We start from the raw sequence: 21,833 nt of genomic DNA, 5'->3' as shown, positions 1-21,833 counted from the left end.
AGAGTTAGGACAATTACAAGACAATAAAAAGCAAAGAATTACGGGCGTCCGGATGCTCTCGGGCATTTAAGCCCGATAAGCATGCCTTGTGAACAAAGGAATAACCTTTAAAAGCAACAGCCTGTTGCATATTCATACATCTCATACATGATGCATAAATTCCTTGCAAATTAAGAATTTCTCTTTTTTTTGTCAACTTCTTCCCTTTAATCCTGGTGGTTCCATACAGACGGAGAGAAGGTGGAAGAATGTTTGTCTTTTCCGATAAGGAGGCCGTAATTCTTTATGGGCCCCCATCATTGTCATCTCTGTGTGAAGAGTTTCTTCATTATCTCATCTCTTGCTTGAGCTAGTTAAAAAAAAAAAACAAACACATACATAGGCTCTATTTTAATTACAAAACTACATTTACCATACTATTAAAATGTTAATACAGCACTTCTAATCAATAGAACACAACGCATATAGTATTCAATTTAATATTTGCGAAAAGCCAATCATAAAACATGCATTTTTCACAATGACCCCCATGGGGCTCCCTGGGAGGGAGGCGAGGGAAGGAGCCACACACGGGGGCGCGTGCCCGGCCCCGGGAGGACCGGGAGGACCGGGAGGACCGGGAGGACCGGGAGGACCGGGGGTCCCGGCCCCTCCGGGGCTGTTTGGGCTCCCGCACGCCCGGGCCCAGCGGCAGCCCCTGCACGGCACTGGGAAGGTTTCAGACCCCGGGGAAACGGGAGGAGGGTCGGCTGGGACAGGGCTGGGACAGAGCCGGGCCGAACGGGCCCGGTTGGACCGGAGAGGGCCCGGGCCCGCCGGGGGGAACGGAAATGCAGGGGTTGAGGCCGGGCCCGGAACCCCCGGCAAGGGCGCTTCCGGCGCGGCAGCCAATCAGCGCTCAGGGCCGCACGTGACCGCCGCCCTGTGACGCGCCAAGATGGCGCTGTCCAGGGCCGCGGCCCGGGGCGGGCTCTGGCGCCTCGGCGCCGCCGCCCGGAGCCCCCCTCGGGGCCAGATGCAGCCGCAGCTCGCTCTGGGCATGTCCAGGTGAGCGGGGACCCCCGCGGGGCAGCCGTACCCCGTGGCACCGGCCGGGACACGCTCCCCTCCGGGAGACCCAAACACCGACCACAATCGTGATTCCCCGCCAAATACCCCCGCCCTTTAACCCGCCTCGTCCTCTCCGGCTCCCCCCCCCCGGTCCTGGCCGTGTCCCCCCAACGCTGTCCCCCAGCCCTCGGTGCGCCCCCGTTATCGCACCCCCTCTCCGTTACCGCGCTGCCGTTCCCCGCCCGGTGCCACCCGTTACCGCCCTCCCCTGCCCGAGCCCGGCACGAGAACCCTGAACCCATCCGGAGCCCCTCCATGGCCCGGACCCCAATTCCCAGCCCCGGGAGCTCCCAGTTCCCCTCTGGAGCCTCAAACGGGCCGGGGCTGAGCGGGGGTGGGGGCGCAGGTCCCCGGTGCGTTCCCAGGGCCGTTCTCTCTCCTCCCGCGCCGCCTCCCGCGCCCTCGTGGCCGCCGTGGCCGCCGCAGCGCGGCGGGTGAGCGCCAGGTACGAGCAGCACCTGGAGAGGAGCTTCCCCCGCTTCTACCTCCTCTACAGCACCTTCAAAACAGGTCAGTCCCCGGGCAGGGGTCCCCAAAAAGCGGGGGCTGAAAGAGGGGTCCCGGCAGGTGGGTCCCAAAAAGGGAAAAGGGGGTGGGGTGTCCCAAAAAGAGGGAGGGGGGCTGATGGGGGAGCCCAAACGTCGTGGTTCCAAAAGGGGGGGTCCCAGCAGGTGGGGCAAGAAAAGGGGGTCTGAAAAACTCACTGCTTTTGGGGTGTTCCAAAAAGGGGGAACCCCAGAAAAAGGGGTGCTGCTGGGGGAGCCCAAATATCTGGGTCCTAAAAGGGGGGGGTGTCTAAAAAAGGGGGTCTGAAAGAGGGTGGGGTATTCCAAAGAGGGGTGTCCTAAGAAAAAAAGGGGTGTTGATGAGGAAGTCCAAACATCGTGATCCCCAAAGAGGTCCCAAAAGGGGGTGGGGGTCCCAGCAGGTGGGTCAAGAAAAGGGGGTCTGAAAACCCCACTACTTTTGGGGTGTTCCAAAAAGGGGGAACCCAAGAAAAAGGGGTGCTGATGGGGGAGTGCAAACATCTGGGTTCCAAATGGGGAGGGGGTCCCAGCAGGAGGGTCCAAAAAAGGGGAGGGGTCTGAAAGAGGGTGGGGTGTCCCAAAAAGGGCTATCCCAAGAAAAAGGGTGCTGATGGGGGAGTCCAAACGTCTGGGTCGGAAATGGGGTCCCAAAAGGGGGGTCCCAGCAGGTGGGTCCAAAAAAATGGGTCTGAAAACCCCACTTTTTTGGGGGTGTTTCAAAAAGGGGGAAGCCAAGAAAAAGGGGTGCTGATGGGGGAGCCCAAACATCTGGGTCCTAAAAGGGGGGGGGGGTCTAAAAAAGGGGGTCTGAAAGAGGGTGGGGTATTCCAAAAAGGGGTGTCCTAAGAAAAAAAGGGGTGCTGATGAGGAAGTCCAAACATCTGGGTCCCAAAAGAGGTCCTGAACAGGGGGAGGGGCCCAGCAGGTGGGTCATGAAAAGGGGTCTGAAAACCCCACTACTTTTGGGGTGTTCCAAAAAGGGGTGCTGATGGCAGTGCCCCAACATCTGGGTCCTCAATGAGGGGAGTCCCAGCAGGTGGGTCTGAAAACCCCACTTTTTATGGGGTGTTCCAATAAGGGGGAACCCCAGAAAAAGGGGTGCTGATGGGGGAGTCCAAACATCTGGGTCCCAAAAGAGGTCCTGAACAGGGGGCGCCAGCAGGTGGGTCCAGAAAAGGGGGTCTGAAAACCCCACTACTTTTGGGGTGTTCCAAAAAGGGGGAACCCAAGAAAATGGGGTGCTGCTGGGGGAGTGCAAACATCTGGGTCTCAAATGGGGTCCCAAAAGGGGGGTCCCAGCAGGTGGGTCCAAAAAAATTGGTCTGAAAACCCCACTTTTTTGGGGGTGTTTCAAAAAGGGGGAACCCCAGAAAAAGGGGTGCTGATGGGGGAGCCCAAACATCTGGGTCCTAAAAGGGGGGGGGGGGGTCTAAAAAAGGGGGTCTGAAAGAGGGTGGGGTATTCCAAAGAGGGGTGTCCTAAGAAAAAAAGGGGTGCTGATGAGGAAGTCCAAACATCTGGGTCCCAAAAGAGGTCCTGAACAGGGGGAGGGGCCCAGCAGGTGGGTAATGAAAAGGGGTCTGAAAACCCCACTACTTTTGGGGTGTTCCAAAAAGGGGGAACCCAGGAGGTGGGTCCTGAAAAAGGGGGGTTGATGGGGGAGCCCAGACATCGTGGTCCCAAATGGGGGGGGGTCCCAGCAGGTGGGTCAAGAAAGGGGGTCTGAAAACCCCACTTTTTTGGGGGTGTTCCAAAAAGGGGTGCTGATGGGAGTGCCCCAACATCTGGGTCCTCAATGGGGGGGGTCCCAGCAGGTGGGTCTGAAAACCCCACTTTTTATGGGGTGTTCCAATAAGGGGGAACCCCAGAAAAAGGGGTGCTGATGGGGGAGCCCAAACATCGTGATCCCCAAAGAGGTCCCAAAATGGGTGGGGGTCCCAGCAGGTGGGTCAAGAAAAGGGATCAAAAAGGGTCAAAAGGTCAAAAAGGGGTGCTGCTGGGGGAGCCCAAACATCTGGGTCCCAAAAGAGGTCCTGAACAGGGGGCCCCAGCAGGTGGGTCCAGAAAAATGGGTCTGAAAACCCCACTTTTTTTGGGGATTCCCAAAAGGAGTGTCCCAAGAAAACGGGGTGCTGCTGGGGGAGCCCAAACATCTGGGTCCCAAAAGAGCTCCCAGCTCTGGGAAGGAGGACACGTTTTGGAATGGGGGCAGTGGCTGCAGCGCCCATCCTGTGCCTGGGGGATGGGCTCCTGAGGGAGCTGTGTCCCTGCAGGAGTGCAGGCGCTGCTCCTGGAGGTGCAGGAGATCAGGAGGATCAGGGCCAGGATGTCCCAGCTGCAGCTGAGCCCGCAGCAGCTCCCGTACCGGGACATGGAGCGCCTGCGCCAGGTGAGCTGGGGCTGCCCCTGCCTCAGAGCCCTGCCCCACCTCTGCCCCCCTTCCCTTCTGCCTCATCTCAGCCTCATCTCAGCCTCATCTCAGCCTCATCTCAGCCTCATCTCTGCCTCCCCTGCCCCACCTCTGCCCCCCTTCCCTTCTGCCTCCCCCTGCCTCATCTCAGCCTCATATCAGCTTCATCTCAGTCTCATCTCAGCCTCCCCTGCCCCACCTCTGCCCCCCTTCCCTTCTGCCTCCCCCAGCCTCATCTCAGCTTCACCTCTGCCTCCCTTCCCTTCTGCCCCCCTTCCCTTCTGCCTCCCCCAGCCTCATCTCTGCCTCAGAGCCCTGCCCCATCTCTGCCCCCCTTCTCTTCTGCCTCATCTCAGCCTCATCTCAGCTTCACCTCTGCCCCCCTTCCCTTCTGCCTCCCCCTGCCTCCCCCTACCTCATCTCAGCCTCATCTCAGCCTCATCTCAGCCTCCCCTGCCCCACCTCTGCCCCCCTTTCCTTCTGCCTCCCCTCTGCCCCATCTCAGCCCCATCTCTGCCTCCCTTCACTTCTGCCTCACCCCTGCCTCACCTCCCCCTGCCTCACCCTTCCTTCATCTCAGCTTCATCTCTGCCTCCTCTGCCTCTCCTGCCTCACCCCTGCCTCCCTCAGCCTCATCTCTGTCTCCCGGCCCTTCACCTCCCCTCTGCCCCTCTCAGCCCCACCTCTGCCCCCCTTTTGCCTCCCCTCAGCCTCATCTCATCCTCATCTCTGCCTCCCCTCCTCTCTGCCCCATCTCTGCCTCCCTTCCCTTCTGCCTCACCTCAGCCTCATCTGTCTCTCCTCCCCTTACCTCCCCTCTGCCTCCCCTCAGCCTCATCTCTGTTTCCCTTCCTCTCTGCCCCACCTCTGCTTCCCTTCTGCCTTCTCTCAGCTTCATCTCAGCCTCATCTCTGCCTCCCCTCCCCTCTGCCCCAACTCAGCCCCAACTCAGCCCCAACTCAGCCCCAACTCAGCCCCAACTCAGCCCCAACTCAGCCCCAACTCTGCCCCAACTCTGCCCCAACTCTGCCCCAACTCTGCCCCAACTCAGCCCCAACTCAGCCCCAACTCTGCCCAACTCTGCCCCAACTCAGCCCACAGGGAACGGCTGCAGCTCCTCTGGGATGCCTTCCCTGCCCAAAACCGGGGAGTGGGAGCTGCAGCCCAGCATGGGAGGGGAACTTTTGGGGGTTTTGGGGTTTTGGGGGTGAGTCTGGTGCTGATTCTGCTCCCCCTGCCCCCCGGGCAGTTCCGCAGGGACGTGCTCAAGATCATTCCCATCGGGATCATCGCCATCCCCCCCTTCGCCAACTTCCTGGTCCTTGTCCTGATGTGAGTAGCCAGCCCTGGGCTCCCCGAGTCCCACATTCCCTGCAGTGGGGGCTTCTAGGGGCAGGAATCTCTCACTGTAAGAAGGAATATTATGGGAAATGCAGGGCTCCTGAACAGCTGGCCGGTGTGATGGAGCAGAAGGTGTTTATTGTTTACGTTACACACATATTGATGGGTTCTAGGAGCACAGCACACACTTCTTGACCGGTGCCTTTGTCTTGTCCCCTCGTTCTCTGCCTGCATTTCTCAGAGTGTGTGATTGGTTACATCCAGGTGTTTCACAGCCCTCTCTTATCCAGTTCTTGTGGTCTTGGTATTCAGTTTCTCAGCCTCTTCTTTCTTAATGTAGCACAAATTATGTTCCGATAGCCTTGATGAATTCCTGAGGCGTTGGTAACAAACGTAGAAGCAGGCTGGCAGGTGCCCACTATGGCCTAAGCCTTGCAAATGCATTGCAACAAACAAACAAGTGAGTCCTGAGCAGCTGAGTGCTGGATTGGCAATGCCAGATTCCGAGAGATGGATTGGCAATGCCAGATTCCGAGAGATGGACTGGCAGTGCCAGCTGCTGAGTGCTGGATTGGCAATGCCAGATTCCGAGAGATGGATTGGCAATGCCAGATTCCGAGAGATGGATTGGCAATGCCAGATTCCGAGAGATGGATTGGCAATGCAGATTCCGAGTGCTGGATTGGCAGTGCCAGCTGCTGAGTGCTGGATTGGCAGTGCCAGCTGCTGAGTGCTGGATTGGCAATGCCAGATTCCGAGAGATGGATTGGCAGTGCCAGCTGCTGAGTGCTGGATTGGCAGTGCCAGATTCTGAGAGATGGATTGGCAAGTGCCAGATTCTGAGAGATGGATTGGCAATGCCAGATTCTGAGTGCTGGCTTGGCAGTGCCAGATTCTGAGAGATGGATTGGCAATGCCAGCTGCTGAGTGCTGGATTGGCAGTGCCAGATTCTGAGAGATGGATTGGCAATGCCAGATTCCGAGAGATGGATTGGCAATGCCAGCTGCTGAGTGCTGGATTGGCAATGCCAGCTGCTGAGTGCTGGATTGGCAATGCCAACTCCTGAGTGCTGGATTGGCAGTGCCAGCTGCTGAGTGCTGGATTGGCAGTGCCAGCTGCTGAGTGCTGGATTGGCAATGCCAGATTCTGAGTGCTGGATTGGCAATGCCAACTCCTGAGTGCTGGAATGCCAGTCCAGCTCCCAGGTCATCCCACCCAGAGGAATCGTGGAATCAATTGAAATAATTTCATAAAATAAATAATAAGAATATTACTTAATATATAATTATAGCAAAAACAGTAACAATAATAACAATAAAAAAGAGTACTACACAGTAATAATAAAATAAAATCCTCTGGAGTTTTGCAGTTCTGCTGTCCATCCCATCCTGCCCCCAGTGCTCCAGGTCCTGGTTCATGTCCTTACCTGTGCCCTCAGCTCAGAGGGGACCTGGGGCTGTGGCTCTGCTGAAGGCCAGATCCCCACAGAGGAGTGGGGCCAGGCTGGATCTCTGGGATCCAGGGGATCCCAAGTGCCAGGTGCTGCCCTTGGCTCACCACAGCCCCTTGGAATGCTCCGGCCAGGGACAGAGCAGCAGGAAAGGACCAGGGGGGGTGGGCATGAGCCCAGGTGGGCAAGGAGGCCACAGGCAGCTGGCTCGTGTCAGCCACAGCGTGGCCACTGGAGCGGGGCAGTGCCCGCCCCGCTGTGCTGGGCACGGCTGGGCCCCAGCCTGAGTCCTGGGGTCAGTTTTGGGGTCCCCAGAGCAGGAGAGGGGAGGGGCTGGAGCCTGTCTGGAGCTGGGAGAGGCTGAGGGATCTGGGGGGGCTCAGCCTGGAGGGGAGGAGGCTCGGGAGGGACCCTGTGACTCTGCACAACTCCTGACAGGAGGGGACAGCCAGGTGGGGTCAGGCTCTGCTCCCAGGGGACAGGACCAGAGGAAACAGCCTGGAGGGGAGCTTGAGGTTGGATTTTAGGAAAAGGCAGTCCTGTCTCGGCCCAGGCTGCCCAGGGCAGGGGGATATCCCCATTGCTGGGGACATTTCCCAGCTGTGTGGATGTGGCACTTGGGGACATGGTCAGTGGTGGCCTTGGCAGTGCTGCACCTGGTGACCTCAGGCTTTTCCAGCCACAATGATTCCCTGATTCCTTTGGGAACAAACAGCAGCACAGAAGCGATTGTGGGTTAATTTGTGTCCCCCAGCCTGGGGCTTTCCTTGGCTCCTCCTGTCAGCACAGGCAGGTCCCTGGCTGGGTAATAAATGACACAGACTCCGTGCATTTACAGAAGGTTAACAATAATCTTTATTAAGAAACCCTTGCTTTTCTACCCTAGCTCTCTACTGATGGACTCGATTGGTCCTTTAATTAAAACACCATCACCATTGGCTAATGAGACCACCCTTTGGTAAACAAATCTCCATAACATTGCACATGTTCACAACACCAGGTGCAGCAAGTGAAGATAAGAATGAGAAACAATTCTTTTCTCTGATGTTCTCACAGACTTTTCCAGAGCCATGCCTGGGAAAGTTGTGTTTCTGTCTGTGGCCAAAGCTGCTGCCACATCCTCCCTTGTGGAGAGGCATGCTGGGCCAGTCCCTTGGAGAGGTATCCTTGAGTGGGATATGATAAGATCTTCTCAAACTCTCCTGGATTGAGAAATCCCCCTTGGCCATGTGTAGGAATGTGCCCCCTGTTGATGGAGTGACCAAATTATTCTTTGTCTGCTGAAAAAGGCAAAAAGCCCAGAAGTTTCTCTCTCAATTTGTTAAAAAAACACCTCAGATGATTTTTGGGACTTCAACTCAGACCCGGGGCTGCCAATTGGACAGAGGCCAAGAGGTCCCACCAAGGTAATTCACCAGAAAAAGAAGAGAACAAAGGAAATCATCGCTTTTGTGGAGTGTTTTAGCAGGAGCAAGAACCTCTTGCCTCTGGTTCGTTTTTTCTCTGTAAGAGCTTTGTTATTTTGTCTTTTATTAAAACTTTTTCTGTTTCCAGCACAACCTCAGAAGCCATCCTGCTAATTTTATGCCATTTGGGCTAGCTGGGCTATCTCGGGTGTGCTAGGTTCTCTGAGAGCTCAGAAGCCCTGGCTTGAGGAGAAACCCATCAGCCATGGCGAGTTCCCAACGTGCTTTGGAGCCCCACATGGATTGGTTTTTCCCTCTTTGTACCACCCTCACTTTTCCCTATAAAAACCCCAGTTTCTGCCCTGTTCAGGGCAAAGCTGGCCTCCTTTGCAGGGTGCTGGAATAAAGGAACTCTGTGGAGCTGCTCCAGAGTGCTCCTGTGTCTTTGGCCCTGTGTTGGCCAGGGGACACTGCTCAAGGCAGAGCTGAGATCACTGCTGGGAGCCGAGATCACTGCTCAGAGCTGAGATCACTGCTCAGAGCTGAGATCACTGCTGGGAGCCGAGATCACTGCTGGGAGCCGAGATCACTGCTGGGAGCCGAGATCACTGCTGGGAGCCGAGATCACTGCTCAGAGCTGAAATCACTGCTCAGAGCTGAGATCACTGCTCAGAGCTGAGATCACTGCTGGGAGCCGAGATCACTGCTCAGAGCTGAGATCACTGCTCAGAGCTGAGATCACTGCTCAGAGCCGAGATCACTGCTCAGAGCCGAGATCACTGCTGGGAGCCGAGATCACTGCTCAGAGCTGAGATCACTGCTCAGAGCTGAGATCACTGCTCAGAGCTGAGATCACTGCTCAGAGCTGAGATCACTGCTGGGAGCCGAGATCACTGCTGGGAGCCGAGATCACTGCTGGGAGCCGAGATCACTGCTGGGAGCCGAGATCACTGCTGGGAGCCGAGATCACTGCTGGGAGCCGAGATCACTGCTGGGAGCCGAGATCACTGCTGGGAGCCGAGATCACTGCTGGGAGCCGAGATCACTGCTCAGAGCTGAGATCACTGCTCAGAGCTGAGATCACTGCTCAGAGCTGAGATCACTGCTCAGAGCTGAGATCACTGCTCGGAGCTGAGATCACTGCTCGGAGCTGAGATCACTGCTCGGAGCTGAGATCACTGCTCAGAGCTGAGATCACTGCTCAGAGCTGGGCTCTCTGCCCCTTGCTGAGGTTACCCACAGGCTGAAGGACTGCCTGAGACCCCCGGGAAGTTGTCTCCTGTGGGCCCTCTCTCTGGGAAGCTTGGGCATGCGGGTCAAGCCAGCAGCCCCCCCACCAGCTGTCCAACACTCCCCCAGCCTGGAACCCCCTGCCCTGCCCTCCCTGAATCCCCTCTCTTTTCCCAGGTGTTTCTTCCCTTGGCAGCTCCTGCTCAGGCACTTCTGGAAGCAGGTGGAGTTCCTGGGTGTAGGAACAGGCCGTGCTGGCCGGGCCCAGCCTGTGCCAGCAGCTCTCTGGCCACAGAGAGCAACACAACTTTCCCAGGCCTTTCTGGGAAAGGCTGTGAGAAGCTCAGAGAAAAGAATGAGAAACAATTCTGCTCTTCACTTGCTGCACCTGGTGTTTGTGAACATGGGCCATGTGTTATGGAGATTTGTTTACCAAAGGGTGGTTTCTTAATTAGCCAATGGTGATGGTGTTTTAATTAGAGGACCAATTAGGTCTGCCTGTATCATAACTGCCTATAAAAGCAATGGGTTTCTTAATGATGACATTTACAATGCAGAGATTGATCAGCCTTCTGTGAATCATGGAGTCAATGCTGATTATGACCTGGCCGGGGACGCCCTGCAGCGACACCAGCCAGACCCCCCTGCCCTGCCTAAATCCCCTCTCTCCTTTCCCAGGTATTTCTTCCCTCGGCAGCTCCTGATCAGGCACTTCTGGACGCCCAGGCAGCAGGTGGAGTTCCTGGGTGCCTACGACTGCCGCCGCAGGGCCTCGTACCCGGCCGTGCTGCGGGAGCTGGCGCGGGCGGCGCGCTCCCTGCCCGAGCCCCAGCCCCGGCAGCTCCTGCTGCAGCTCTGTGCCCAGGTCTGTGCCCATTTAGAATAGGAGGAAAGTTTAGGGAAGTAAGGTAAAAGTTTTTTTCGTGGATTTTTTTTTTTTTTTTTTTGTATAATTAATAATCTGTTGAGTTATTGAGGAACTGAAGATGTCTTTGTGAAAAATACGTGTTAAAGATGAAAGAAATTTGGGTTTTGTTTTTTTTTTTTTGGGGGGGGGTTAAGAGTGAGGTAATATGGGTGGTCTTTGTTATGGGGTTGGGCCCCCCTGTTGTAGGTGGGGGGAGAATGGGTTTTTCTTTTGGTTTTTTGTTGGGTTTTTTTTGTTGGTTGTTGGCTAAGAGAGGGAGCGTTGTGGGGCTGGTCTCGTTCTGGGAAGTTTGTTTATTTTAGTAGTTATTAGGTAGAAAAATAAGGGAGGCTGTGGAGCTCTGGATGGAGTAGGGAGTGCTGCGGGGCCGGCCCCCATTAATTTTAAAATTAAAAAAAAATCCTAAATTAGCAAATCAAAACCACTACACAGTGTTCAGTAAGAATCAACAAAAAGAAAGCTGAGAGGCATAAGAGTGGGTCTTTGGTCAGTTAATCAATGCATTTCACCTGATTGGCTAATTAATCAATGCATTTCACCTGATTGGTCCATTAATCAGTACATTTCACCTGATTGGTCATTTAATCAATGTGTTTCACCTGATTGGCCACTTAATCAGTACATTTCACCTGATTTGTCACTTAATCAGTACATTTCACCTGATTGGTCATTTAATCAGTACATTTCACCTGATTGGCTAATTAATCAATGCATTTCACCTGATTGGTAATTTTAAAAATACATTTCACCTGATTGGTAACTTAATCAATGCAGTTCACCTGATTGACTAATTAATCAGTGCATTTCACCCGACTGGCTAATTAATCAATGCATTTCACCTGTCTGGTCATTTAATCAGTACATTTCACCTGATTGGTCGTTTAAGCAATACATTTCACCTGATTGGTCATTCACTCAATGCGTTTTTACCTGATTGGCTAATTAATCAATGCATTCCACCTGATTGGTCATTTAATCAGTACATTTCACCTGATTGGCTAATCAATTCATTTCACCTGATTGGCTAATTAGCAAGACTCCCATTTATAAACAATCTTATGAGAATAACAAGAAAAGAGATATTAGGAAAGCAACACCTGCAGGTTGTTTTTAATTATTGGATATCATTGTTTATCCTCAGCTCCCTAAAGTCTCCCAGGCTGATTCTGGGAAAACGTACCTAGTTTTCCCAGGCTGTGACATCCACAAGACTGAACTCTTTTCTGACCCAGAGATGGGGCAACTGAGAGGTGTTTTAAAATCTTTTATTCTCTTTTCACTCTCGTGTGAAGGGTGAGACAATACAGCTGTTACAATTCACACCGTCACCATCAGGAGTAATAATCAGAAATAATTTTGATTATTTCCTAATTACAGTACACTATAAGCATTTCTTGGCCTATCAGCTTTTGCCACACCGTGCTGTAGATGCCTTAAAGCCAATCATCTAAAATTACCCCTCGTGGCTCCTACTCCAATGCATCATTCACAGTTCTAGTTCTCCAAAGTATCCAGTCCTATTTGCAAGGCCACCCTTTGAACCTTGATTTTAGTTCCATTTCTCTCTCAGCAATGTCTGTCCTGTTCCATGGCATTTCGAAGTCAGCATTTCTTATTTCCAAGTTTGCATACAGCTGTGTGAGCCTTCTGCCAGGCTTTGAGGATTCCCTACAAATCCATTTCCCACACACCACCACTCCTCAGGGCTCTGGGAGTGTGGGAAATCGATTTGTAGAACATTTTTACAACTTAATACAAAGTTTATGTAATATATAAACTTTGAGATAAGAAATATTGGTTTAAAATGTTATAGAATGAGATAAATGTTGCTGAGAAAGAAATTGAACTAGAAACAAGTTTCAAAAGATGGCCTTACAAAAAAAAAATAACAAAAAACTAGATACTTCAGAGAAATAGAACTATGAAAAATACATTACATTAGTACCCAAGAGGGGTAATTTGAGACGATTGGCTTTAAAGCATTTGCAGTATGGTGTGGCAAAAGCTGATGGGCTAAGAAATAGTTATAGTGTTTTGTAATTAAGAAATAGCTTCTAATTAAGAAGCTATTAAATTAAGAATTAGCTTCTGATTGTGATGATGTGAATTATAACATGTGTATTGGCTCACGCTTCACATGAGACTGAAAATAATATAAAAATTCTCAAAACACCTCTCAGTTACCCCATCTCTGAGTCAGAAAATGCTTAACCCAACATGGGAGGTGTTGTCACCTTGATGCCTTGTGAAGGCTGACCTAGAACAGAGACTGGACAGAGCTAAAGGATAAATAGGGATTTATTAAAAGAAAATCCTCAATGGCTCCACCTTGGGCAGCACAAGGGCCCAGCCAGGGCTATACCCCAGGTGAACCCAAAATGGTCACAAAATGAACCCAAGATGGTCACAAAATGGTCACAAAAATGCATGCCCGGTCACAGGGTCTCTCACTTTGATAAATTTTGGTCCATTAGCATATTGGGGTTAATTGTCCAATTAGAGCCCCAGCCCATGAAGTCCCATCCTTCTTGTTTTTCTCTCTTCAGCCCACATTGTTTCTGCTCTTGGGCCTGAGATTTGGATCATTTGTCCTTGGTCCCCAGCTAGAGAAGGAATTGTTTTGTCTCCCTACTCTGTGAACAGAGCTCACCATCCCATAATATGAAGCCCAGACCCACACACTAATGCAGCACAGAATCTGAAGAATAGAAAAGCCAAAACCTGAGGCAGCAGCCTGTGTGAGGTGTCACCTCTGCTCACCTGGGGCTCTTTCAGGTGCAGGGAGGTGCCCGGCCCCACCTGGCCCAGCTGCTGGCTGTGAGGAGTTTGTTCTCGGGGTCTCTGCTGGTGCTCAACAGGCTCCACGTGGATCATGTGGTGAGTTCAGCTCAGCCCAGGTGCTCACCTGCTCAGGTGTGCCCCAAAACCAGCCCAGGTGCAGAGGAGAAGCTGCAGAGGGGTCCTGGGCAGCAGGTGAGGGGGGCTCAGGTGAGACCCCACCTGTAGTACTGCCTACAGCTGTGGGGCCCCCAGCATGAGAAGGATGTGGAGCTGCAGGGAACAAATCCAGAGGAGGATTTGGGGAGGGAATTCCTCCCCATGGAGGTGGGAGGGCACTGGGAGGGATTTCCCCATCCCTTGAAGTGTTCCAGGCCAGGTTGGATAGGGCTTGGAGCCTTGTGGGCAGGTGGAAGTGCCTGAATGGGCATTCAGGGTATAATGGGACCATCAGAATAGGTTTCAGATGATCAGTCACCTTCCAGAACCTTCCATCTAACAGTACAATAGCATGGGGTTTGTTTGGGTTTTTTGAAAGACACGCTGCAAAAAGCAGGTTTAAAAATCATGTTTCACCCTTTCTGCAGAGATTCACTGCAGTGTGGTTAAGTAACCAAAAACGGCAAAAACTGAGTGATATCAGAAACAACTTCATGGCAATTGTCTGGGTTTGGAAAGCCAGGTGTCTGCTGAGGAAGGCAGGAGCCTCCCCTGAAATGGAAAATGAAAACCCCCTCCCTCCAAATTGTTATAATTTTGAAATCAAGGTGCTCTCAGACAAAGATACGGGAGCAGGAATAACAGTTCTTTACTAGGGAAGAAAATTAGCATAAAATTTTAAAAAGCAGTAATACAAAACAGCTCTGCCAGAGCAGCCGTGACCCGCTGTGGGTCAGGGTGGTGGCAGCAGTCCCATCCCACGGTGGCTCAGCCCTCCTGCAGTGCCAGCTGTGCTTCTGCTGGAGCAGGGATCCTGCACAAGGGGGGAGTTTTCCTCCGAAGCTCCAGGGCTGGTGTGGATGGGTCTGGGCTCGCTCTGGGAATGCAGTGGGGAAGAAAGCTGCTCCTCTGGGAATGCAGTGGGCAAAGGCTGCTGTGGTGTCCCAAAAAGTCAGATTGTATCCAGGTAGGAATGCTCGGCTCCTCCCCTGGGCGGAGCATCTCCCAGTGGGATGATGGAATTTTCTCAGCCATGCAGGGACACTCACTGGCCATGAACAGAAGATAATTAATGGCCCATGAGCAGAAGAGATCTCCTGGAGAGGAGGATTGGTTGTGGAATAGATAAAGAAAAACTGCTCAATGAACAGAAGATAACTACCTATCTAGGTTTGGAAAGCCAGGTGTCTGCTGAGGAAGGCAGGAGCCTTCCCTGAAATGGAAAAATGTAACCCCCCCCTCTGATTTGTTACAAATTTGAAATTAAGGGGGGCTCTCAGGCAAAGATATGGGAGCAGGCATAACAATTCTTTATTAGGGAAGAAAATAAAAAGATAAAATAAGCAATGCAGTAACCAAAACAACACTGACAGAGCCAGAATACAACCTGACACCCTGTGGGTCAGGGTGTTGGTAGCAGTCCAGTTGGAATTGTGGCTGCAGCCCTCCTGGAGTGTCAGGTGTGGTTCTGTTGGAGCAGTGATCCTGTAGGAAAGGGTGGAGTCTTCCTGCAGTGGAAGAGGCAGCTGTTCCTCTGGGAAATCCAGCGCAGGAAAAGCCGTGCTGGTGTTCCAGAAACCCAGATTATATCCAGGTAGGAATGCTGGGCTCCTCCCTCTGGGCAGAGCACCTCCCAGTGGGATGTTACGGTTCTCATCAGTCATGCAGTGACATTCAATAGCCCATTATCAGCAGATGTCTCCCCTGGGAGAGGACTGGTTGTGGAAGGGATAAGGAAAAACTGCTCACTTAACACAGGACAACTGCCATGCAGGTGGCTGTGGCAGCACATTTCTCTTTCTCTCAGGATTTCTTTATTATAACTGTGCTATAATACATTAATATACTGTATAAAGGAGGATACTAAAACTACATGCTACTTTCTCTAAACTACTATATCTAACTACTCACAACTGGTGACCCTTTCTTGAGAGTCCAGACACAGGTGGATCTGATTGGCCACCAGACTCAAACAATCCCCACCAGAATCTAATCAAGCAATCACCCCAGGTAAAAAAATTCTCCAAACACATTCCACATGAGAAACACAAGGAGCAGAAACAGAAATTGTTTTCTCTTTCTTTGTCTCTGTGCACCTTTATGAAAAATCCTGAGAGAGAGAGAAATGTGCTGCCACTGATGGCAAATAGAATGCATCTTGCCTTTCAGTTTGGGACACTGCCCCACCTGTAACAGATAACAGAATCCACACTTATCTTGCTCCCAGGACAGCAGTGTGTCCTTGCCCAGTTATTTCAGTGGAGGCAAGATGAATGGATTGGGAAATTGTCGTATTGTGTTTTTATATCTCTGTAACAGTTCTGTAATGGTTTGCCCCTTCACCCCCATTTTCTCCCGGTGGTTCCACCCCAAGCATTCCTGCCTTTCCCTCAATGCCAATCTCCCTGAAAATGCTCAGTCATTCCCCTGTCCCCTCCCTGGTACCCTGTCCATCACTCGACTCCCCATCCCACTCTCCTAGAATCTTCCACCTTGGGCATTGTGTGAGTGGAAGAGGGTCAGGAGTCCCTCCCTTGAACTTCCCCCATTGGTTTGTGTGTCTGTCTGTCCCTCCGCCTTCCACTCCCCCGAATCCCTCCATTGGGTGGTGGGCGTCCCTTCCCTCTGGTTACCGCCCCAGTACTTAAGACGATTGTGAGAGACTCAGGGGCTCTTTAGGCTGCCGGATACAATGGCATTCGGAGCTCCTCGGAGCTCGGATTAAACCTGAGACCTTTTCCCCGGCCTTGAGTCGATCCCTCATTACCTCCTCGGACGCTGCCTCTCCTCCATACAAGGCAGACAGCGCAGCACTCTGTCTTAGCCACTCCCTGAATCTCGTAGAGAAACAGGGGAGTGTCCCGCGCAGCTGGCAGTCCCTCGGCCGGGTGTGGGATGTGCCCATGGGGAGGACAGTGTGGGAATGCCATGGGAAACTACAGTCGTTTAGCATAAGGCATTTCCCCAGAGTTCTCTGCCCCCAATGCGAATGAGCACATGCCCATCACCTGTCAGTTTGTGGCTGTCATCTCCCCAAGTTCTGGAAAGTTCTCTGTTCTTGTTGTTTCTAATGTTCCCTCTGTAAACCACTCCTTCCCTTTTCCCTCCTTGGCCCAGTTTATGTTACCCTATCCCTGTTCCTCCCCTACGCCCTCTTCCCACTGGATCATTTCTACCCTGGTTACTCCTCCCCTCCCCAGTTACATACTCTGGCTCCTCCTTCCCCGGGGCTCTCGGAGTCTGCTTTCCCTGAGTGTGGTTGTCTCCCTGCTCCTATTTCTGCCTCCCTGCTCCTTCGATCAATCCTCAGTAAACCCGCTCGGATTCCAGCAGCTCAAGAGTCCTTCCGTCTTCCTGGTGGGGATTTTAATTACGCTATCCAGGCACCCGTTGACCAGCCAACTGAGGGTCACCCCGTGGGACTCGGTCTGGGGGTAGCCTTCGGCCGGGCAGGCGAAGCCAGGAGCCTCAGGGCAGGCACGGCGGCAGTTTGGCGCCTAACGTGGGGCTGAGGACATCGCCAGACCCCACGGAGGAGACGGCCGGACATCCTGTTGGATTTATTCTGCAGCGGCGTTTGGACTCCGTCTCGTGGCCGGCAAGCTACCCCAGGAGTAGTAGACTGCTTTGGACAGGGTAGCAGGGAGGGGACAGGGGAATGACTGAGCATTTTCAGGGAGATTGGCATTGAGGGAAAGGCGGGAAAGCTCGGGGTGGAGCCATTGGGAGAAAATGGGGGTGAAGGGGCAAACCATTACAGAACTGTTACAGAGATATAAAAACACAATACAACAGGAAATGCAATCAATGCACAAGTCTCTGCCCCCCTCCCTTCAAACCATGGACAGCACCACAGTGACCTCCAGCAAGCTCAGATTGGAAATTTTAGAAACTTTAGAAACCCAGGCCTGTTTCAGGAGGGGTTGGACGCCTCACAGGTGCTCTCCTTGTCCTGCACAGAGAGCCCTGAGCCAGGTGCTGTTCCTGACCCCGCACCTCCCGGCCTTCTTCCTGCGGCACCGCCTGTGCAGCCACGTCCTGGAGATCTGGCACCTGGACCGGGCCCTGCTGCACCTGGGCCTGGCGCAGCTCTCTGAGGAGGAGCTCCGAGCGGTGAGACACCTCACACACCCGTGCCAGGCTTGTGGCACCTCAGGTGGCACCAGCATGGCCTTGGGGCATGAGGTTACTCTTTTCTGGGGAAGCGTTTTCCACGCTGGGGTCACAACTGGGGTGGGGAACGGTTCCTCACTTCTCTTCCCCTCCTGAAGGGGGGTCCTGGTGTGGTGCTGGAGGTCTGTGTGTCCTTCCCTGACCGTGTCTGTGTCTCCCCAGGCCTGTTACCTGCGTGGGCTGAACTCCACTCACCTGGGCCAGGCCGAGTGCCGGGCGTGGCTGGAGCAGTGGCTCAGGCTCTCCTGTGAGCTCCAAGGTACCTCTGGGATGGGGGGGCCACACCCAAAAGCCTTCCCTGGGCACGGGCACTGTCACTCCTGGGGAATTCTGGGGTGGCTCTAGGCTCACCCCCCACACCTGTGCAGAGCCTGTGCCCAGGTGTCCCTGTCCTGCAGAGCTCTGGTGGCAGATTGCAGCCCCGAGGAAAGGACAAAGGAGTGGGATGGAAGTGTGGGATCAGGAGCCCAGTGCTCCCCCCGTGCCCATCCCAGTGCTCGCCTGTGCCATCCCAGTGCTCCCCCCGTGCCCATCCCAGTGCTCGCCTGTGCCATCCCAGTGCTCCCCCCATGCCCATCCCAGTGCTCGCCTGTGCCATCCCAGTGCTCCCCTGTGCCATCCCAGTGCTCCCCCCATGCCCATCCCAGTGTTCCAAATCTGCCAAGTTCCTATCTCAGTGCTGCCCAGTCCACCCAGAACCCACCCAGTGCCCACCCAGCACCTCCAATGTCCCCCAGTGCCGCTCCCATCCCAGCCCCAGCTCTCCCAGTGCCCCCCAGTCCACCCAGAACCCCCCCATGCCCCCCACAGGGCTCCCAGAAGCCACCCAGTGCCCACCCAGCACCCCCAATGTCCCCCAGTGCCGCTCCCATCCCAGCCCCAGCTCTCCCAGTGCCCCCCAGTCCACCCAGAACCCCCCCATGCCCCCCACAGGGCTCCCAGAAGCCACCCAGTGCCCACCCAGCACCTCCAATGTCCCCCAGTGCCGCTCCCATCCCAGCCCCAGCTCTCCCAGTCTGCCCAGTGCCTGTCCCAGTGTCTCACCGTGCTCCTGTGCTCTTGCAGCTTCTGAAGCCTCTCTGCTGGCCCACAGCCTGGTCCTGCTGTCCCTCAACTACGGGCAGCCCCCGGAGTGACAGCCCTGAGCTGGGCACGGGGTGGCGGCCGCGTGCCCTCCCCTCGGCCTGGTGCTGCCAGGGCTCCCTGAGCCGGCTCTGCCCGTTCCTCCTTCGGAGCCCCGGGATGGCCCCGTGAGGCCGAGCACCGCCAGGAGAGGTGGTGGCTTCCTTGTTCCACTAATTAACTGCATCTCGTTAATTGTGGGGGAGAGCGAGCGGCTCCTTGAGCTGGGGATGTTCCCGTGGAGTCTGCTGGATGTTCTGTGGGATCTTTGGGATGTTCCTGTGGGATCTTTGGGATGTTCCTGTGGGATCTTCGGGATGTTCCCGTGGGGTCTGCTGGATGTTCCCGTGGGATCTGCTGGATGTTCCCGTGGGGTCTGCTGGATGTTCCCGTGGGGTCTGCTGGATGTTCCCGTGGGGTCTGCTGGATATTCCTGTGTGATCTTCAGGATGTTTCATGGGCTCTTTGGGATGTTCCTGTGGGATCTTTGGGATGTTCCTGTGGGGTCTTTGGGATGTTCCTGTGGGGTCTGCTGGATGTTCTGTGGGATCTGCTGGATGTTCCTGTGGGATCTTCTGGGTGCTTCCTGTGGGATCTTCGGGATGTTCCCGTGGGATCTTTGGGATATTCCTGTGGGATCTTTGGGATGTTCCCATGGGATCTTCGGGATGTTCCCATGGGATCTTCGGGATGTTCCTGTGTGATCTTTGGGATGTTCCGTGGGATCTGCTGGATGTTCCTGTGGGATCTGGTGGATGTTCCTGTGGGATCTTTGGGATATTCCTGTGGGATCTGCTGGATGTTCCCATGGGATCTTCGGGATGTTCCTGTGGGATCTTTGGGATGTTCCGTGGGATCTGCTGGATGTTCCTGTGGGATCTGGTGGATGTTCCTGTGGGATCTTTGGGATATTCCTGTGGGATCTGCTGGATGTTCCCATGGGATCTTCGGGATGTTCCTGTGTGATCTTTGGGATGTTCCGTGGGATCTGCGGGATGTTCCTGTGGGATCTTTGGGATGCTCCCGTGTGATCTTCGGGATGTTCCCATGGGATCTTTAGGATGCTCCCGTGCGATCTTCGGGATGTTCCCATGGGATCTGGTGGCCTTGACTCCCCGCTGGAGGGTTTTCCTCTGTTTCTTTTCTCTTCTGAACAGTCCTAAATGTCCCAGCCTGCCCTCAGGGGCTGAGCAGCACCCTGGAATTCCCACTGAGCCTCCTGGATCCCTGTGGGATCTCCTGAGGGCCCTGTGGGGTTCTGGGGTGGCTGGAGCAGTGGAGGGGGGTGGAGTCCATGGGGGAGGCAGGGGGGAGTCCCAGGACTGCACCCCCCAAATTCAGCCTCGCTGAAGCCCCTTTGACCTCTCCCCCCGGCATTTCCCACTGCGGGGACTTTGGGGGTTTAACTTTGCCCCCCGCCCCCGCCTGAGGAATTCCTGCTGGCAAAGGGAATTTACCCCAAACGTGGGTGGTTTGTTAAAGCCCAGAGGATTTGGTGGCTCCAGTGATTTTGGGGGTGGCTCTGGTGCCCCCCCGAGGGGACACGGGCCGTGGGGACACCTGCACAGTTTCCCTTCTGAAGCGTTTTTGGGGTACAAAGGGGTGGGAGCCACCCCCTTCCTCACCCCTTCCTGCTGGTTTTTGTGGATTTCAGAGCCCCCCGCCAGAGGAATTCACTGCTGGGGGTGTTTAACCCCTTTTCAGCCCCGAGTCACATCTAATTTAACCATTTGTTTTCTTTTTCCACCTAAATATTCCGCTTAAATACAGCATTATTTGGGAAAAAGGAGCCCATTATTAACGTGCCCATTATTCCTGGGCACGGCTGGGAAAAAAAAATTGTAACGTTGAAGAGAAGCTTTGTATTCACAAAATTTGTGAAAATAAAAACAAAAAATCCGGTGGGAGCTTGGAGGAATTTATGGGGACATTGGATTTTGGAGGGCAGGGGGACTCAAACACCAGGATCAGCCAGGATCTGGTGGATTAAGTCCAATAAAAATTATATTAAAATGCAGAGATACCCTTGGGTTGCTGCAGGAACATTTGAAACGTGGTAAAAGTAGAATCAGTTCAGGTAGTTCTGGTCTTTTGGGGCAGCACCATCCGGCCCCACACTTGGGGACCCATCTGGGGTCACCCCCCCAGGACACGGGGTGGGGGAGCAGGGGATCCGTGGGGATCAAAAATACGGGAAAATAAGGATTGTGACCCTCAGCCCTGTGTCACCTCCCTGCCCTGTGTCACCTCTGAGCTGTTGGTCACTTCTCAGCCCTGTCACCCCTCAGCTCTGTGTCACCCCTCAGTTCTGTCACCTCAGCCCTGTGTCACCCCTTTGTCACCTCCCAGCTCTGTGTCACCCTCAGCCCTGTTACCTCTGAGCCCTTTGTCACCCCTTTGTCACCTTCCACTCCTGTCACCCTCGGCCCTGTGTCACCCCTGTGTCACCCCTGTGTCACCTCCCAACCCCGTGTCACCTCTGAGGTGTTGGTCACCCCTCAGCCCTGTGTCACCTCTCAGCTCTTTGTCACCTCCCAGCCGCATGTCACCCCTGAGTTCTGTCACCTCATCCCCCTGTCACCCCTGTGTCACCTCCCAGCCCTGTCACCTCCCAGCCCTGTCACCCCTCAGCCCCGTGTCACCCCTGTGTCACCTCCCAGCCCCGTGTCACCCCTGTGTCACCCCTGTGTCACCTCCCAGCCCCGTGTCACCCCTCAGCCCCGTGTCACCCCTGTGTCACCTCCCAGCCCTGTGTCACCCCTGTGTCACCCCTGTGTCACCTCCCAGCCCCGTGTCACCCCTGTGTCACCCCTGTGTCACCCCTGTGTCACCCGTCACCCCTGTGTCACCTCCCAGCCCCGTGTCACCCCCGTGTCACCCCTGTGTCACCCCTCGGCCCCGTGTCACCCCTGTGTCACCCCTGTGTCACCCCCCAGCCCCGTGTCACCCCTGTGTCACCCCTGTGTCACCTCTGTGTCACCCCTCAGCCCTGTGTCAACCCCGTGTCACCCCCGTGTCACCCCTGTGTCACCCCTGTGTCACCCCTCGGCCCCGTGTCACCCCTGTGTCACCCCTGTGTCACCCCTCAGCCCCGTGTCACCCCTGTGTCACCTCCCAGCCCCGTGTCACCCCTCAGCCCCGTGTCACCCCTGTGTCACCCCTGTGTCACCCCTCAGACCCGTGTCACCCCTGTGTCAC

General features: G+C 54.4%; 1 protein-coding gene across 4 annotated transcripts; it reads left to right on the top strand.

The window, feature by feature from the left end:
* Positions 1–894: 894 nt before the first annotated feature.
* LETMD1 (LETM1 domain containing 1) lies at positions 895–20,537 on the top strand. Of its 4 annotated transcripts, none has more exons than XR_011005822.1 (9): positions 900–1,047; positions 1,457–1,620; positions 3,919–4,026; positions 5,297–5,379; positions 10,154–10,340; positions 13,179–13,280; positions 17,301–17,453; positions 17,676–17,772; positions 18,579–18,619. XR_011005822.1 is itself a non-coding variant. In XM_068212623.1 (9 exons), the coding sequence occupies exons 1-9, from the start codon at positions 938–940 to the stop codon at positions 18,647–18,649; spliced, it is 1,083 nt and encodes a 360-aa protein (XP_068068724.1). In that variant the 5' UTR covers positions 901–937; the 3' UTR covers positions 18,650–20,537. The 4 variants fall into 4 exon arrangements, 3 of the variants coding, with proteins under 3 accessions (XP_068068726.1, XP_068068725.1, XP_068068724.1); XM_068212623.1 differs by having other exon boundaries at positions 901–1,047; positions 3,911–4,026; positions 18,579–20,537; XM_068212625.1 differs by lacking the exon at positions 17,301–17,453 and having other exon boundaries at positions 895–1,047; positions 3,911–4,026; positions 18,579–20,537.
* The last annotated feature ends 1,296 nt before the right edge of the window (positions 20,538–21,833 follow it).

This window comes from Anomalospiza imberbis, chromosome 22, assembly GCF_031753505.1.
Source record: "Anomalospiza imberbis isolate Cuckoo-Finch-1a 21T00152 chromosome 22, ASM3175350v1, whole genome shotgun sequence".
In the NCBI taxonomy this organism is placed as follows: Eukaryota; Metazoa; Chordata; class Aves; order Passeriformes; family Viduidae; genus Anomalospiza; species Anomalospiza imberbis.
Note: the sequence above shows the minus strand (reverse complement) of the source record. Positions and strands in the feature narration are given on the sequence as shown.

Coding starts and splice junctions, on each gene's coding strand:
- LETMD1 (XM_068212623.1), top strand. CDS start 938: ATGGCGCTGTCCAGGGCCGCGGCCCGGGGCGGGCTCTGGCGCCTCGGC. Junction 5,380..10,153: donor TTCCTGGTCCTTGTCCTGAT/GTGAGTAGCCAG, acceptor CTCCTTTCCCAG/GTATTTCTTCCCTCGGCAGC. Junction 10,341..13,178: donor TGCTGCAGCTCTGTGCCCAG/GTCTGTGCCCAT, acceptor GGGCTCTTTCAG/GTGCAGGGAGGTGCCCGGCC.